Source organism: Procambarus clarkii, chromosome 22 (genome assembly GCF_040958095.1).
Source record: "Procambarus clarkii isolate CNS0578487 chromosome 22, FALCON_Pclarkii_2.0, whole genome shotgun sequence".
Lineage (NCBI taxonomy): Eukaryota > Metazoa > Arthropoda > Malacostraca > Decapoda > Cambaridae > Procambarus > Procambarus clarkii.
In genome coordinates, this window is record NC_091171.1 from 22,972,396 (window position 1) to 22,989,880 (window position 17,485).

General features: G+C 43.4%; 3 protein-coding genes across 11 annotated transcripts in view; 1 reads left to right on the top strand and 2 right to left on the bottom strand.

The window, feature by feature from the left end:
• The window catches only part of LOC123760669 (cell surface glycoprotein 1-like), a 30,057-nt gene extending 26,644 nt beyond the window's left edge, over nt 1-3,413 (top strand). Inside the window, exon 3 of the mRNA XM_069329104.1 lies at nt 3,340-3,413. Coding sequence (XP_069185205.1) covers nt 3,340-3,413 — 74 coding nt within the window. The remainder of the gene's footprint in view (nt 1-3,339) is intronic.
• LOC123757937 (monocarboxylate transporter 9) overlaps nt 1-17,485 on the bottom strand; it is a 589,339-nt gene that overhangs the window by 156,489 nt on the left and 415,365 nt on the right. For 3 of the 9 annotated variants that reach the window (XM_045741962.2, XM_069329536.1, XM_069329535.1), the window contains exon 1: nt 6,767-8,393. The exons of 2 other annotated variants lie outside the window; for them this stretch is intronic. The gene's annotated coding sequence lies outside the window, so the exon portion shown is untranslated. Of the gene's footprint in view, nt 1-6,766; nt 8,394-8,555; nt 8,682-10,765; nt 11,033-17,485 lie in introns of those variants that run through there. 4 more of the 9 variants (XM_069329537.1, XM_045741915.2, XM_045741970.2 and 1 more) reach the window with 4 other exon arrangements.
• LOC138367449 (uncharacterized) lies at nt 8,978-9,286 on the bottom strand. Its single transcript, XM_069329105.1, has one exon. The coding sequence runs from the start codon at nt 9,284-9,286 to the stop codon at nt 8,978-8,980; it is 309 nt and encodes a 102-aa protein (XP_069185206.1).

The window sequence follows — 17,485 nt, forward strand, 5'->3', positions numbered from 1 at the left end:
CCTGTACACCTGTTGATTGACGGTTGAGTGGCGGGACCAAAGAGCCAGAGCTCAACCACCGCAAACACAACTAGGCGAGTACAACAATGTGAGTACACACACACACACAAAGAGTCAGACAGACAGACACACATACAAAGAGAGGGAGGAGGCAGAGAGAGGGAGGGAGGAGGCAGAGAACATAAGAACAAAGGCAACTGCAGAAGGCCTGTTGGCCCATACGAGGCAGCTCCTATTTATAACCACCCAATCCCACTCATATACATGTCCATCCCATGCTTGAAACAATCGAGGGACCCCACCTCCACAATGTTACGCGGCAATTGGTTCCACAAATCAACAACCCTGTTACTGAACCAGTATTTACCCAAGGCTTTCCTAAATCTAAACTTACCCAATTTATACCCATTGTTTCGTGTTCTGTCTTGTGTTGATACTTTTAATACCCTATTAATATCCCCTTTGTTATGTCCATTCACCCACTTGTAAACCTCTATCATGTCACCCCTAACTCTTCACCTTTCCAGTGAATGCAACTTAAGCTTTGTTAATCTTTCTTCATATGAAAGATTTCTAATTTGGGGAATTAACTTAGTCATCCTACGCTGGACACGTTCAAGTGAATTTATATCCATTCTATAATACGGCGACCAAAACTGAACTGCATAATCTAAATGGGGCCTAACTAGAGCAAGATATAGCTTGAGAACCACACCAGGTGTCTTGTTACTTACGCTGAGATTAATAAATCCAAGTGTCCGATTTGCCTTATTACGAACATTTATCCATTGATCCTTTTGTTTTAAATTCTTACTAATCATAACTCCCAGATCCCTTTCGCAATTCGACTTCGCAATCTCAACACCATCTAGCTCGTATCTTGTAACCCTATCATCATTACCTAACCTCAGAACTTTACATTTATCAGCATTAAACTGCATCTGCCAATCCTTCGACCATTTCAAAACCCTATCTAGATCAACTTGAAGTGATAGTGAGTCCTCCGAATTAATTTCCCTACCGATTTTCGTATCACCGGCAAATTTGCAAATGTTGCTACTCAAACCTGAATCTAAATCATTTATATATATTATAAACAACAGAGGTCCCAGGACAGAGCCCTGAGGCACCCCACTTACAACATTTTCCCACTCTGACTTGACTCCATTTATACTAACTCTGTTTCCTTTGGTATAGCCATGCCCTAATCCAGCTTAATATAGCACCCCCAATACCATGAGACTATCTTTTTAATCAGTCTTTCATGTGGAAACGGATAATATCTTCAGTCGATCTATAATACTGACGTTCTTCAGAAATACAAATTCATTAGGTGGCAGCCTGGGTAATGTACAAGAAAAATACGACACATCAACCACAATATTCGTTCCGGTCACTATTGAAAACTGAAGCATTAAACCGGCTCATTCACATTCCCACCGAATTAATGTAATTTATCTCCCCCCAAAAATATTACAGAATATTAATATGACGCCAGAAACATGCCAGTGAGCTAATATAACACGCACGCACATCATTACCGAGCCACACTGCCGCTCTTCCTGGCATTAATGCTAGGCTATGATGATAAACGTTCGACACGGCAACAAAACAATCGTGTTTACACCATGCTCCGATATTGTCTGGCTGACAGCTGGACACTAATGGGACCCGAATTCCAATATTTCATACCCCGCATTGAATTCAAATTGCTAACTTATATTGTGGGTAATAAAAACAAATACCCAAAACCAAACTTTAGAGCACCAAATGTTAAAGTCGCACACGCGCCAGAAGCCTACATAAATACAGCGACACCAAGGAACAATATCCTGGGAATATTCTAACATCCTAGGTTCAACATTTGGCAGTTTGGGTATACAAATAGAAGTTGTCTACACTTCTTCAGTTTCATCTGCAGAAGGGTAGATGAAACACCCCCCCCCCCTCCATTCCCCCCCCCCTCGCTCCCCACAGAAACTGGGGGGAAGGGGGACAAGGGAATGATGTGGGGTCAAGGGGATGAGTGAACCCCACTTCAAAAAGCGCAAAGAAAATATTGAGAAAGTACAAATATTTTCTTCACGAATAGTCACAGAATTGACGAGGCACAGCAGCTGCCAGGACAGACTGAAGGAGATGAAAACTTGTATAGACACACGAAGAAATGGGAGACATGGTCCAAATATATAAAATATTCAAATTGATGAAACAGATGCAGGGCAATGTCTAGGATGTGTAGCGAGAGATGCATGGAAGCTAGACAGCAAAAGGGACCCGGAAACACCTGATCTAGAAAAGAGTAGCAAGCAAATAAACCAAGAAGAGGGGGGGGGGGGGGTGATCTTAGCAATAGCTCCATCCATAATTTTAAAATCAAATATGACAACAAAGAGGGATTGTTACCTGGTTGATACCTGGTTGATGGGGTTCTGGGAGTTCTTCTACTCCCCAAGCCCGGCCCGAGGCCAGGCTTGACTTGTGAGAGTTTGGTCCACCAGGCTGTTGCTTGGAGCGGCCCGCAGGCCCACATACCCACCACAGCCCGGTTGGTCCGGCACTCCTTGGAGGAATAAATCTAGTTTCCTCTTGAAAATGTCAACGGTTGTTCCGGCAATATTTATTATGCTTGCTGGGAGGACGTTGAACAACCGCGGTCACTGTTAGTCACTGTATAAGACTCCCGGCAGATGGAGAGGCAGGACCTAGGAGCTGAAGTTTGGTCTTACAAATGTGTTAAGTCCACAAACACAAGGGCCCTCCAACCTTGATGTGTTATCAGAAGATTGGAAGTTACTTTCCTGGCCGAACACTGAGACACTGTTGAGGACCCGCCCGCGGTGCTCGGGTGTAACAGGTGAAGCTCTGTCTATACGGCAGCCCACCCTGCCTCACGGGCCTCTACCCCCTCCCGTCTTCTCGGAACCCTGTTTCATGGCTCTCTCTTCCCCTCTTCTTTCCCCATCTACCTTTCAACCTTCCCACCACAACCTCCCTCCCAGGTGGGTAAACAGGTTTAGGGGCGAACGGTTTCTCTGCCAGCACATACTAGGGGAACACACACACAATGACAGACTATTTGAGATGACAAGGATTACGACAAAGATGGAAACTGACCACAAAAAACTTTACTGAAAGAACATTTTCAATTTTGATGACCAAACCACAACTCTGAAGATGGAGAAGGGACAACGTTTCGGTCCGTCCTGCACCACTGTGAAGTTCGTGTGATTGAAATTTTTAAATTTTATTAAAGTAAAAACTTGACCGTGCTGGGCAGATAGCCGAGTCTCATCCATATAATGATTTAACAGTTAATATTACAAACTCTGGCTACAGAGAGCAGAGATAAATTAGAAGTCACTAAGAATGGCTGGACACCATATTCAGAAATCAGGAGAAAACCAGCTTGAGAACGGTTGGGTCACTTGAGACAGTTAAGTCCCAGCTATGTCTGATACACGTGACAGGATGAACAACCCAGCGGGTTTTCTTCCTGTTGGGGAGTGTTGTACATGCTGTTAACGGTATGTCCCAGTCCCTATAGCGTAGTGATAAGACGCTAACCTGGCGTTTCGAATTTAATTGTTGCCGCCGAAGGCGGCTAGTTTATTGTGCACCCCATACTCATCCTGTGAGCGGTAGCGCAAAAGCATTACAGAGGGCACAAAAGGTCTTTATCAGACCTCATCTTAGATTATTACATAAACAATTTCTTCAATCCTTCACACCTTATAGATACAATGTCAGCTAGTTACAGAGAAAGTGCTATTACAAGAGCTACATATTTACAGTAAGTCATCATACATTAATGGTAGGTCTTGTCGTTAATACATTGGCCAATATCCCCATTGGCCAAATAATACAGTTTGGCCAATGGGGATATTACAGAGTCATAGGGGAGCTTCTGTTTATTATTAGTCCTCACAATACACTACTTGTTTCTGAATCTCATATGTCGTTCATCTACTGGAAGCAAAATGTGGGTACAGTGCAAGGATTTCAGGTAATTTATCCATGGTAATAAGATAGGTTGCCATATCATACAGAGTGAGCTTAGATTTATCTCTAAAAGGCTCAATTTTACAACAATCCAAGATATAGTGTTCGAGTGTGTGTCCCTGCCTATGTCCACACACTCTACACTTTACTTCATCTAGATCCCTATACAAGCCGAACTGCCAGAGATACTTGTAGCCAAGTCTTATACGAGCTGTGACAACATCTGTTAGTCTACTGACTTTGTTACTTGCCCCATACACATGTTTTACTTCACACATTTCATTGTGATGAACAATGGACCTACTAGTTCCAGTTTGCACTCGCTTTGTCCTGGGTTCGTATCCTGGCCGGGGAGGATTTACTAAGCGCAAATCCTTAACTGTAGCCTCTGTTTAACCCAACACTAAAATAGGTACCTGGTTGTTAAACGATTTGGCGGGTCATTTTCCGGGAAATATTAGGATTAAGGATTTGCCCGAAACGCTATGCGTGCTAGTGGCTCTACAAGAATGTAAGAACTCTCGTGTGTGTGTGTGATTATATAATAATATATATATATATATAATAATATATATATATATATATATAATAATATATATATATATATATATATAATAAATATATATATATATATATATATATATATATATATATATATATATATATATATATATATATATATATATATAATGTCGTACCTAGTAGCCAGAACGCACTTCTCAGCCTACTATGCAAGGCCCAATTTGCCTAATAAGCCAAGTTTTCATGAATTAATTGTTTTTCGACTACCTAACCTACCTAACCTAACCTAACTTTTTCGGCTACCTAGGTTAGGTAGGTAGGGTTGGTTAGGTTCGGTCATATGTCTACGTTAATTTTAACTCCAATAAAAAAAAAATGACCTCATACATAATGAAATAGGTAGCTTTATCATTTCATAAGAAAAAAAGAGAAAATATATTAATTCAGGAAAACTTGGCTTATTAGGCAAATCGGGCCTTGCTTAGTAGGCCGAGAAGTGCATTCTGGCTACTAGGTACGACATATTATATATATATATATATATATATATATATATATATATATATATATATATATATATTATATCCACTCCCAGGATGAGTGGCGCTGCCAAATAAACTCGCCCTCGGGGCAAAATTAAGAGTGACTAGGACACCTGCAAAGAACTCCACGAGACATTCCAGGGGTTTTCCTAGCAGATAACGACCCTAGACCCAGCAAAGACGTCGACAATATCAACAACATCCAGCATCAAGAGATAACTGTTGGAATTAGGCATAACGAAGGTAGTAGGTGTTACGTACTCCTAGCTGAATACGTATATAAATTTAAAATAAACTTTTGTTCCATTTCATCATATATGTACACGCATTATATTTTTGTAAATTATCGTGTGGTGTGGCAGCATCAGTGGGGACAGGAGCGCGGTTGTTTTTCACACGTCTAATACCTGTTAGATTCGGGAAGTTAGAATTGCTGGACCTGTTCAGTTTGGGAGTTCCAGATGTCACTTTTACTAAGTTTATATAATTGTTTATTTACTGTAATTAAGCAGGTGGCATTGTACTTATATATTTTGCAAGTAACTATTATATGTAATTTGCATTCTTATGTGTTTTGAGAACAAGTGGTTGTTCAATTAGTTTAAATATTAAAAAGTCTTTAGTTTCCATCCCTCGTCCTGGATGAGGCAGAGGAGGAGAGGATTATGGGTAAGCGACAGAGCGAGAGTCAGTAGCTTTAAGGGACTCGAAGGAATAACATGTGGGAGATAAGTCTGTTACTTCATGTTGTGCCATATTTTATTATATTATATTAAGTGTGATGACAATACTTTTGGCTTGTTGTATAAGTTAACTTTACCATCTGTGTTTTTATATTATACTGTATTCAATATATATATTATAAGTTATATGTATAATTTTTCAGTCCTAAAGGAAGATTTTTAACAAAGTGCTCATTACTTATCAAGGGGTTATACTGGTGACCCGCTCTTGTGAACAGCAGTTTTTTAGTAACCCTAGACCTTTTTTAAAGTTAGCTGTTGTAGGGTCACGAGCCGTAACGAACGATAGGTAACAGTAGGGAGGGGCAAAATTTAAATTTAAAAACTAGGGAAGAGTGAATGGTACCATGCCATCTGAGATGGTATACAACACAACATTGAAGATTTCTAAACGTGGGACTATCTGAAAAATGGAGGGAAAAAATCATGGGAAAATGAGGGGAGAGGAAAAAATTCCCCCATGCTGCACCCTGAACGAAGGGTGGAAGATGATGCACTCGCGGGGAAAGGACAGAGGAAATGTGGCACTCGTGGAAAGGTAAGAAATATTTATGGTAAGATACGAGGTATTTTATTACATTTAGTAGCCGAGACCTCCAGCGGGGTACTCGCGGGAGTGGGGGTTACTCCTGGCTGGGGGGGGGGGTAGTCGCGGCAGTGCGGGGTACTCCTGGCTGGGGGGGGGGGTACTCGCAGCAGTGCGGGGTACTCCTGGCTGGGGGGGGGGGGGTACTCGCGGCAGTGCGGGGTACTCCTGGCTGGGGGGGGGTGGGGGGTACTCGCCGCACTGCGGGGCACTCCACAGGTTACAAATGTGTGAAAAATATATACTGGTTTTAAAACTATTTGACCTATTTTACTAAGTAATGACTCATATTCAAAGCTACAGAATGGTATATTACAAATATTTCATACTAATAAAACAACGTGACCTTCAACGGTAACACGAACGCTTACTTTATATAGCGCCTTCCACTGGTAATTCCTTAAATTTCTTCATTACTGAGCTGCCTCCACACTGGGTCCAGACTCCACGACTCGGGGTCAGCTGTAGACACCAGGAACACACACACACGGTTCGCAGGTCTCGATATCTTCTTATAGCTGTAAAGCAGCGTTACTCCTGGTTTTAACAATTGTTTTCTCCGGGACGTGAGTGTCCAACCCGTCCTCTTAAAAATAGCGTCAGTTTTCGCTCGTCGCTGTCAGTACAAGCGTCACTAGCACGGCTCACCGTTCCCACAACTGACAGTGTAAACAATACCTTCACCACCGCCACCTGCATGGCCATTACTGAAGGCTATAAACACTATGATTTCAAACCACAATCAAATCAAATACACACAGCGAATAGAAACTTGTGGCGTCCTCCTCCAATTAAAATGCAGAATGGAATGTGTAGCTGAATGCGATTGGCCACTCCAAAGCAGCTGACATTTCTATTGTTCCCGAAAAGCACTACATTTTCGCTCGGATTATTCAGCTGGAACCAATTAGAATCGAACACAGGGTGTTTACCAGGGAGTGATTGGTTGACAAAGGGAGCCGGAAAAAAACTCAAGACGTGTAGCGAGAAAAAGAAACAATTACGAGTCGAGTGGGGGCGTGGGGGGGGGTGAATATGAATGTTTTCTTAGCATACTTTGCAATCAAAAAGTAATTATATGTTTATTTAAAGTGCGACCTGACATCTCACTGCCCTTTATTGTTAAGTAAAACTTAAAACGTTATCAACCCGTCCTCGACTCAAGTCCATTACATCCAGCGGTCGACCCCACAGACGCATTCATAAATTTTTACATGCTGTTCATTCAAAACGGGAATTTTCTCAAATATAAATTAATAATATAATATATTAGCATATTGTGCATATATAGGCATAGGTTAGGTGTTTAGGTTCTGTTGGCGATTATTTGTATTTGCAGTACGTGGGTGAAGCATTTACAGCATTGTGGTTCAAACAAAACTCTTCAATGAAGCACTTGTTCCGGAAGTGTTCGAACGAAATCAGTTGTGAGTCGTGTGTAAACCGTTTTTCATTCATAAACAAGGGGTTTGGCGGGTGCATGGAATCACTTTTGGGACTTTTGGCATCAGGTGACCTCGCTCTCTACTAAGCTGATAATTTCAGGCGAGTGGCTGTGTTGTTTACATCAAACAAGCCGCTGTCTAGGTGTGGTAGGAAGATAGCTATAGAGGCTCTCTCCTGGTAGGGGGCGTTTAGCTCTCGTTTCCGTCTTAAATACCCGTGGAAATGTATATCAGAACACACAGTTACATAGATAGATACAGAGAGACACAGTACCGAGTCACACGAATTCTGACTAATAGTTGCCGCCCGGCCACTCTGCCTGTGTTTCCGGCTGGCATGACATTCACCATCCTGCCTCCCCTCACGCCAGTACATAGATCACACAACCGGTGCACATTTCCCCAGCTTCCAGCTCTCGACAAAACTAATGGCATACCATTACAGGAACGTCAATGGCTCTTGCTCGACGAGATGTTCGACAGCATGTCCTGTTCACAACTTCACAACGTCTGTACGAACTTCAGTTCTTAAGAACATTGTTCGCCCACAATTCTAAAATGAGATGCGGTAAGAAACAAAGGAGTTGTTAGATATTGTCATATATGATCGACAAACTGTTGTTAGGTAATACAATACACACTACACTGTTCATATTCCCACGACCCTCTGTGCCAGACCTCCTCTAGCCATTCAAACCATACGGCATATGCTTACCCGAGATCAACATATCCTGCTGCACCAGCCGCTCAGCACACACGCCCTGCTGCACCAGCCGCTCAGCACACACGCCCTGCTGCACCAGCTGCTCGCCACACACGCCCTGCTGCACCAGCCGCTCAGCACACACGCCTTGCTGCACCAGCCGCTCGCCACACACGTCCTGCTGCACCAGCCGCTCAGCACACACACCCTGCTGCACCAGCCGCTCAGCACACATGTCCTGCTGCACCAGCCGCTCAGCACACACATCCTGCTGCACCAGCCACTCGGCACACGCGCCCTGCTGCACCAGCCGCTCAGCACACACGCCCTGCTGCACCAGCCGCTCAGCACACACGCCCTGCTGCACCAGCCGCTCAGCACACATGCCCTGCTGCACCAGCCGCTCGGCACACACGTCCTGCTGTACCAGTCGCTCAGCACACGTCCTGCTGCACCAGCCGCTCAGCACACACGTTCTGCTGCACCAGCCGCTCAGCACACATATCCTGCTGCACCAGTCGCTCAGCACACATATCCTGCTGCACCAGCCGCTCAGCACACATATCCTGCTGCACCAGCCGCTCAGCACACATATCCTGCTGCACCAGCCGCTCAGCACATACATCCTGCTGCACCAGTCGCTCAGCACACACGTCCTGCTGCACCAGCCGCTCAGCACACATATCCTGCTGCACCAGCCGCTCAGCACACATATCCTGCTGCACCAGCCGCTCAGCACACATCCTGCTGCACCAGCCGCTCAGCACACATCCTGTTGCACCAGCCGCTCAGCACACATCCTGCTGCACCTGCCTCTCAGCACACACATCCTGCTGCACCAGTCGCTCAGCACACATTTCCTGCTGCACCAGCCGCTCAGCACACATCCTGCTGTACCAGCCGCTCAGCACACACATCCTGCTGCACCAGTCGCTCAGCACACATTTCCTGCTGCACCAGCCGCTCAGCACACACATCCTGCTGTACCAGCCGCTCAGCACACATCCTGCTGCACCAGTCGCTCAGCACACATTTCCTGCTGCACCAGCCGCTCAGCACACATATCCTGCTGCACCAGTTGCTCAGCATACATCCTGCTGCACCAGCCGCTCAGCACACACATCCTGCTGCACCAGCCGCTCAACACACATCCTGCTGCACCAGCCGCTCAGCACACATCCTGCTGCACCAGCCGCTCAACACACATCCTGCTGTACCAGCCGCTCAGCACACATCCTGCTGTACCAGCCGCTCAGCACACATGTCCTGCTGCACCAGCCGCTCAGCACACACGTCCTGCTGCACCAGCCGCTCAGCACACACGCCTTGCTGTACCAGCCGCTCGGCACACACGCCTTGCTGTACCAGCCGCTCAGCACACAAAAATAAACCTCTCAAGCACTTCCTGCCAGAGGTATCTACACTGCCATGGCACTGCTTTTTTAACAATTGTCAGCTGTCAGGGTTGAAGAGCGCGAAAACAGTATATAGCACCTCGCTAAACGCAACTGACTATGGAGATAACGGGTATACTGTGTGCTTAATTCAATATTCTGTTTAATAAACAGAATTTGAGTCGGGTCTTAACCAAACAAAATGAGACAAGGTATGTGTGTATACACACCTGTGTATGTATATAAATTTGATCCAAGTGGCTAAAAGCCCTAGTTACAGCCCCACTCTTGTGCCAGGTAAGTCCACTACGGGCTCACCATAGCCCGTGCTACTTGGAACTTTTTGTTCCGAGTAGCTGAATTTTAAACAACAACAGCTAAGAGCCTCAGTAAGGAACAGTAAGCTGGCAGCTGATCCGTGTTTACATCGCCACACTGGAGGACAAACAAGCAACACTGAGGTGATGAGGGCAGGCCAGGCCCGGGATGTTGTACGTGGACAACGGTCTCTCCTCCGCCGCTCCCGCCCAAGCTCCTGTCGCACACTGTGAAACACAACAACTTTACAGTCCAGTAGCAGTGATCGGTGATAAAGGAGGATCTGTCAAGATTTGTCAGCGCTTACGCAATACTGGGGATAGAGCAAGACAGTGTTGGAGCGGCGAGAGGGAAGAGGGTGTTACTCCCATCGAGAAATAGCCTAGTAATCTATGAATTATTAAGTAAAAAAACAAACTCAATTAGACCAAATTTAACTGTATACTGAGTATTCTGCCCGAAAACAACACAATTTGGAATATTTATAACAAATTACGATATTGTACTTACATTTAAGCCTTGAGTGCCTGTGTAACCTGCTCCACTGCCGCTCTCAGGACTTGTGAGCGGTGCACAATAAATTTACTAAACTAACCGTTAAGTGTCCAATATTATTGTCCTTTTAACGCATACCAAGGAGGGGCAGACGTAGCGCTTGACGCCCTGACGACCCAGAGGCCTGTTACCATGATCTCTTACAACACAAACCCCCGCAGACACCCAGGTGGCACTAGGCTCTCTCGCCCTCCCAGCAAGACTGATGCCCCGGCTCTGCTCTCTCGGGTAATCCCGTACGGCAACGTGGCCACGCGCCCACCAGTAACTTCCACTCCTATTTTAATTTCATTATTGTAAACTCTGCAACTACACTGTGGGTTGGGGCGGCAAGGTTGTAGCCACACAAACGGGTTCACGAACTGGACCCAATTATGTATGCTCTCGTAAGACATTTATATTTGTGTGAACTAGTTGCATACAAGTCTAACTTACCTATCATGCAACCCACACACACACATCCAAATTGATCACATTTGGGTGAGAAATTAATTATTTTGATGCTGAAATATAGAGTGGAAATATTTTTCAACTGTACATTCTACTATTAGTTGTGTTTTTTTTCTCTCCACTCGCTAGACTGGTTTTAAAATTGCGCCAACAGGATTATATAATCCTCAAAGAAATTTACATTACTATAAATTGAAGAAAGTATATCACCTCCTCCGGAAACTTTGTACATATTAATAGCCTGAGCGTCGTCCGGTTATGTCTGGGTTTTGGACCGGGGGGGGGGGGCTCCATCCTCAATCCCCCCCACCACATCCCCCCACATGTTTGCGATATATTTTGAAACAGGCTGTGTCACTAAAATACAAATTGTGTCATTAAGATACAGGCCTTGTCACTAAAATACAGGCTGGTTTACTAAGATACAGGCTACGTCTGTGAAATACAACATCATTAAGATACAGTGTATGTCACTAAGATAACAACAAATTAAGATACAGGTTGGTTTACAAACAAAGATAGTCACTAAGATACAGATTGTACCAATAAGATACAGACTGTCACTAATATACAGACTCTGATTAAGATACGGTGTCATTAAGATACAGAGCGTGTCACTAAGATACAGGCTGTGTCACTTAGATATGGGTTGGGTCAATTAGATACAGGCTATTTCACTAAGATACAGGGGATGTCATTAAGATACAGGTTGGATCACAAAGATACAGACTGTGTCACTAAGATTGTCACTACACACTACAGGCTACACATAATAGAGCCTCCTGACCACTGTCTGATTTAGACAATTCGTTCACAGAGTAAGTAATTATAAAAAGAGAGGGCGCCAAGCCCGGAAAAAATGTCTCAAACTATCATGTATAGAGCGAAGGCAAAAGAGATATATAATAATTTACACTTAAACCATATAGGTTCTAAATGTGCACACGGAAATTATTCCTTAAAAGACCATAGGATATGGCAGAAAGTACAAAATAATCCCTTTTGGAGTGTAATTGATACAAAAGGTTCGGTACAACACAGTTCTACCAACATTAAGAGATCCAAGACCATCACTTTTTTCCTCAATACATAAGGGGTGTAACTTGGCCAAACTTTCATGGTATTCAAATGGAAACTTGATAACCGGGATGTAATTTATACGTCAGGTTGTGGTGAGCAGAGGCGACAATAACAGCCTAGTTGAGCAAACCGCCAACCACGAGGCCTGCCCAAGAGACCGGGCCGCGGGGATAATGATCCTCGGAACCACACAAACAAACTTACACATACAAAAACAGATAAATCAGACTACAATCTCATAATTAGATAGCCTCTTGCTTTACGGATACTCTACAATCCGTAGCCTATCTAGGGATAGGCTTTACTCTTTATATATAATACAGGCTCGCGATAAAAATATGTCCACAATATATACAACGCTCATGACTTATACATTCATGTACACTCACATAACACTAATATAATCATGGAAACATTTCACCACAGTATATTTCCACTGGTGCTGTTTTGTGGTATCAAATATTTAACAAAAAACACAAAAACTAAGCGGATAAAATGGCAAGAATACAAAAAATATACAAAAACGATCGGTGCCTGAATTTTAGACCAGGCCAATAAACAGGCAAAAATTGCCAATTCACCAGTGAATTGGTGGTTCAATTCACCAATTCTTTACTGGTGAATTGAACAATTTCACCAATTCTGTACCTTGGAAAAGAACAGCAAAATTTGGCATTGAAAAAAAAGGTTGACAGACGGTTCATAAGAGATTAGAGATCAAAGGTGTCGGAAGAGTTGCGCCAAATTCTTGGACCAAGTAAAGACACGCAGTATGAGAAGAAACTGGAGTAGGAGCACTACCAGCCAATTCCTGAATTTAACGCAGCTCTCCCTACACCTTTGATCTCTAATCTCTTACGAACCGCCTGTCAACCTTGTTTTTTTCAATGCCAAATTGATGATGTAATGCAACTATTTGTTAACAATATATATCAACTGCAAGATGAAATCCCCGAGGTAACATTATAAGGAATTTAAGGAATTTTATATTAGTTTAAAGCGGAGTAATTGATGTTTCTGTGGCCTATGGTTCAATAGTCAGTGCTTGGAGGCATAGAGAAGACACCAAATAACATGATATAAATACACAAGCTCCGCCATATGTGAGATCAGCGAAACCTCCCAAACTGATTATCAGTCTAAAATTGCTGCTCCTCTACGTCAAGATATCTAGATAATTGCTGCTCCTCTACGTCAAGATATCTAGATAATTGCTGCTCCTCTACGTCAAGATTTCCAGATTACTGCTCCTCTACGTCAAGATATCCAGATAATTGCTGCTCCTCTACGTCAAGATATCCAGATAATTGCTGCTCCTCTACGTCAAGATATCCAGATAATTGCTGCTCCTCTACGTCAAGATATCCAGATAATTGCTGCTCCTCTACGTCAAGATATCTAGATAATTGCTGCTCCTCTACGTCAAGATATCTAGATAATTGATGCTCCTCTACGTCAAGATATCTAGATAATTGCTGCTCCTCTACGTCAAGATATCTAGATAATTGCTGCTCCTCTACGTCAAGATATCTAGATAATTGATGCTCCTCTACGTCAAGATATCTAGATAATTGCTGCTCCTCTACGTCAAGATATCTAGATAATTGCTGCTCCTCTACGTCAAGATATCTAGATAATTGATGCTCCTCTACGTCAAGATATCTAGATAATTGCTGCTCCTCTACGTCAAGATATCTAGATAATTGCTGCTCCTCTACGTCAAGATATCTAGATAATTGCTGCTCCTCTACGTCAAGATATCCTTATAATTGCTGCTCCTCTACGTCAAGATTTCCAGATTACTGCCCTCTACGTCAAGATATCCAGATAATTGCTGCTCCTCTACGTCAAGATATCTAGATAATTGATGCTCCTCTACGTCAAGATATCCAGATGATTGCTGCTCCTCTACGTCAAGATATCTAGATAATTGCTGCTCCTCTACGTCAAGATATCTAGATAATTGCTGCTCCTCTACGTCAAGATATCTAGATAATTGCTGCTCCTCTACGTCAAGATTTCCAGATTACTGCTCCTCTACGTCAAGATATCCAGATGATTGCTGCTCCTCTACGTCAAGATATCTAGATAACTGCTGCTCCTCTACGTCAAGATTTCCAGATAATTGCTGCTCCTCTACGTCAAGATATCTAGATAATTGATGCTCCTCTACGTCAAGATTTCCAGATTACTGCTCCTCTACGTCAAGATATCCAGATGATTGCTGCTCCTCTACGTCAAGATATCTAGATAATTGCTGCTCCTCTACGTCAAGATATCTAGATAATTGCTGCTCCTCTACGTCAAGATATCTAGATAATTGCTGCTCCTCTACGTCAAGATATCTAGATAATTGCTGCTCCTCTACGTCAAGATATCTAGATAATTGCTGCTCCTCTACGTCAAGATATCCTTATAATTGCTGCTCCTCTACGTCAAGATTTCCAGATTACTGCCCTCTACGTCAAGATATCCAGATAATTGCTGCTCCTCTACGTCAAGATATCTAGATAATTGATGCTCCTCTACGTCAAGATATCCAGATGATTACTGCTCCTCTACGTCAAGATATCTAGATAACTGCTGCTCCTCTACGTCAAGATTTCCAGATAATTGCTGCTCCTCTACGTCAAGATTTCCAGATTACTGCTCCTTTACGTCAAGATATCCAGATGATTGCTGCTCCTCTACGTCAAGATATCTAGATAACTGCTGCTCCTCTACGTCAAGATTTCCAGATAATTGCTGCTCCTCTACGTCAAGATATCTAGATAATTGATGCTCCTCTACGTCAAGATTTCCAGATTACTGCTCCTCTACGTCAAGATATCCAGATAATTGCTGCTCCTCTACGTCAAGATGTCCAGATAATTGATGCTCCTCTACGTCAAGATATCTAGATAATTGCTGCTCCTCTACGTCAAGATATCTAGATAATTGCTGCTCCTCTACGTCAAGATATCTAGATAATTGCTGCTCTTCTACGTCAAGATATCTAGATAATTGCTGCTCCTCTACGTCAAGATATCCAGATAATTGCTGCTCTTCTATGTCAGGATATCCAGATAATTGCTGCTCCTCTACGTCAAGATATCCAGATAATTGTTGCTCCTCTTCGTCAAGATATGAAGATAACTGCTGCTCCTCTACGTCAAGATATCCAGATGAGGATAAACAAAACAGAAGATGGTGTTAAGGTACCTCACAGTCCTGCCAGTATTTAAGCTGATAACTTTCAAGCTGTCTGGTATTAACTTATTTTAAAATAATATATTATTTCAATGCTAAAAGAACCTGTCATGTTAATTTTACAATGTTTGAATTAGTTGAACTGAGATGTTCGTTGTATCAAGTTTGGGGAGCCAAGTGATCAGCTTGAATCGAGAATTTTCCAGTTCAGAGACCAATTTGCATCTCAGATATTTTAGTTAGATTGGAACCAAATTCATGACATATCAGGAAGAATCTGGAAAGTTTGACCTATCACCTCTCGTTTGTTGACAAATACAAATATTTATTCAGGTAAAGTACATACATACAAGGTGAGATACAAAAAGTTGATGGGTTTATAGATAGAGCTGGTACATACAATACCTACGGGAGACATCTCCCGTCACGCAGGGTGCAGTCGCACCTCCACAGATCTCCAGTATCATCTACTGATACTGGTAATGGCTCAAAAGGGCCACCACTTACGGGCTATTTATGCCCGTGCAACCTTTTGGATGGCTTAATCTTCAACAATCAATACAATGCCTAAAGTTACTATTACGCAAAGCGTTTCGTTGACAGTCAGTCCAGAGCGAAAGCAAATGTATGCACTGATGACCACGTGAAATATGTCTTGAAATACGTCACCAGCCTTGGTGACTGGGAGCATGATTACAGCTCAGAAGGAAACTGTTAGATATCGTGAGTGGCACCAGTCACTCGAGGTGACGTCAACACAGCTTCAGTCTAACAAGAAATTGCGATAGGAATGTCAGGGAGGCGAGATCACATCTCCCAAGATGATAGTTTATTTTCAGTTCATATGGTTGAGAGGTTTTTTAGACGAGGAAACGCTCACCTATCTTGAGACGAGACAGACGGACGACGTGGGAGATACCAACGCTCACATAGACGGATTGGTGAGAACAAGAAAATACCAGGAATCACGAACGCTCTAAATCAGTGGTTTGCAACCTTTTTGAACGCATGACTTTATTTTCTAATATTCAAAAGACCTGTGACACTGTCAAAATTTAATTTTTATCAAAGAATGAATTTAGAAACAGTCACACCATTAAGAAGACCATTGATTCCAGCTATCTTTCGAACATTGTAAGGGGGAGGGGGGGGGGGGGTCGTGATCTAGACAGCGGTGTGATCTAGATGGTGGTGTAAGGACGTGGATCACAAGACCCGGCGGTGTTCACAGTGATGGCGAGTCATTGATGACACCTGCACTTACAAACAACCGTTCTCCTGGTTTGATTGGTGAAGATTAAGCCACCCAAAGGGTGGCACGGGCATGAATAGTCCATAAGTGGTGGCCCTTTGAGCCATTACCAGTATCAAGAGCTGATTCTGGAGATCTGTGGAGGTGCGACTGCACCCTGCGTGACGGGAGATGTCTCCCGTAAGCCACCCAAGAGGTGGCACGGGTATGAATAGCCCGTAAGTTCTCCTGGAGCTAGTTAAGGGCTATTCATGCCCGTGCCACCTCTTGGGTGGCTTAATCTTCATTAATCTAGAGCTAGCAATAATGGTTGTGGTGTAGGAGGTATAAAGTGTTTGTTGATTTACACACACACTACGGGCTCACCATAGCCCGTGCTACATGAACACTTCGTTCTGAGTAGCTAAATCTGAAACAACAACAAACATACACACACACGCTGATCATTCCCTTCACTCACAGTTATCTCAATCATGTTGATTTATTTGTCTATACTTTGTTGATGCAAGTGAGTGAACATTATCTGTAGCAAGAGTCTGTGAGAATTCTAAAGCACACAATTATAGATAAAAAAAATCCACTTACTTTTACAATCTATCCCTGACCCGGGAGTCTATGGGAGTCGGTCGGCCGAGCGGACAGCACGCGGGACTTGTGATCCTGTGGTCCTGGGTTCGATCCCAGGCGCCGGCGAGAAACAATGG

Coding starts and splice junctions, on each gene's coding strand:
- LOC138367449 (XM_069329105.1), bottom strand. CDS start 9,286: ATGTGTGCTGAGCGGCTGGTGCAGCAGGATATGTGTGCTGAGCGGCTG.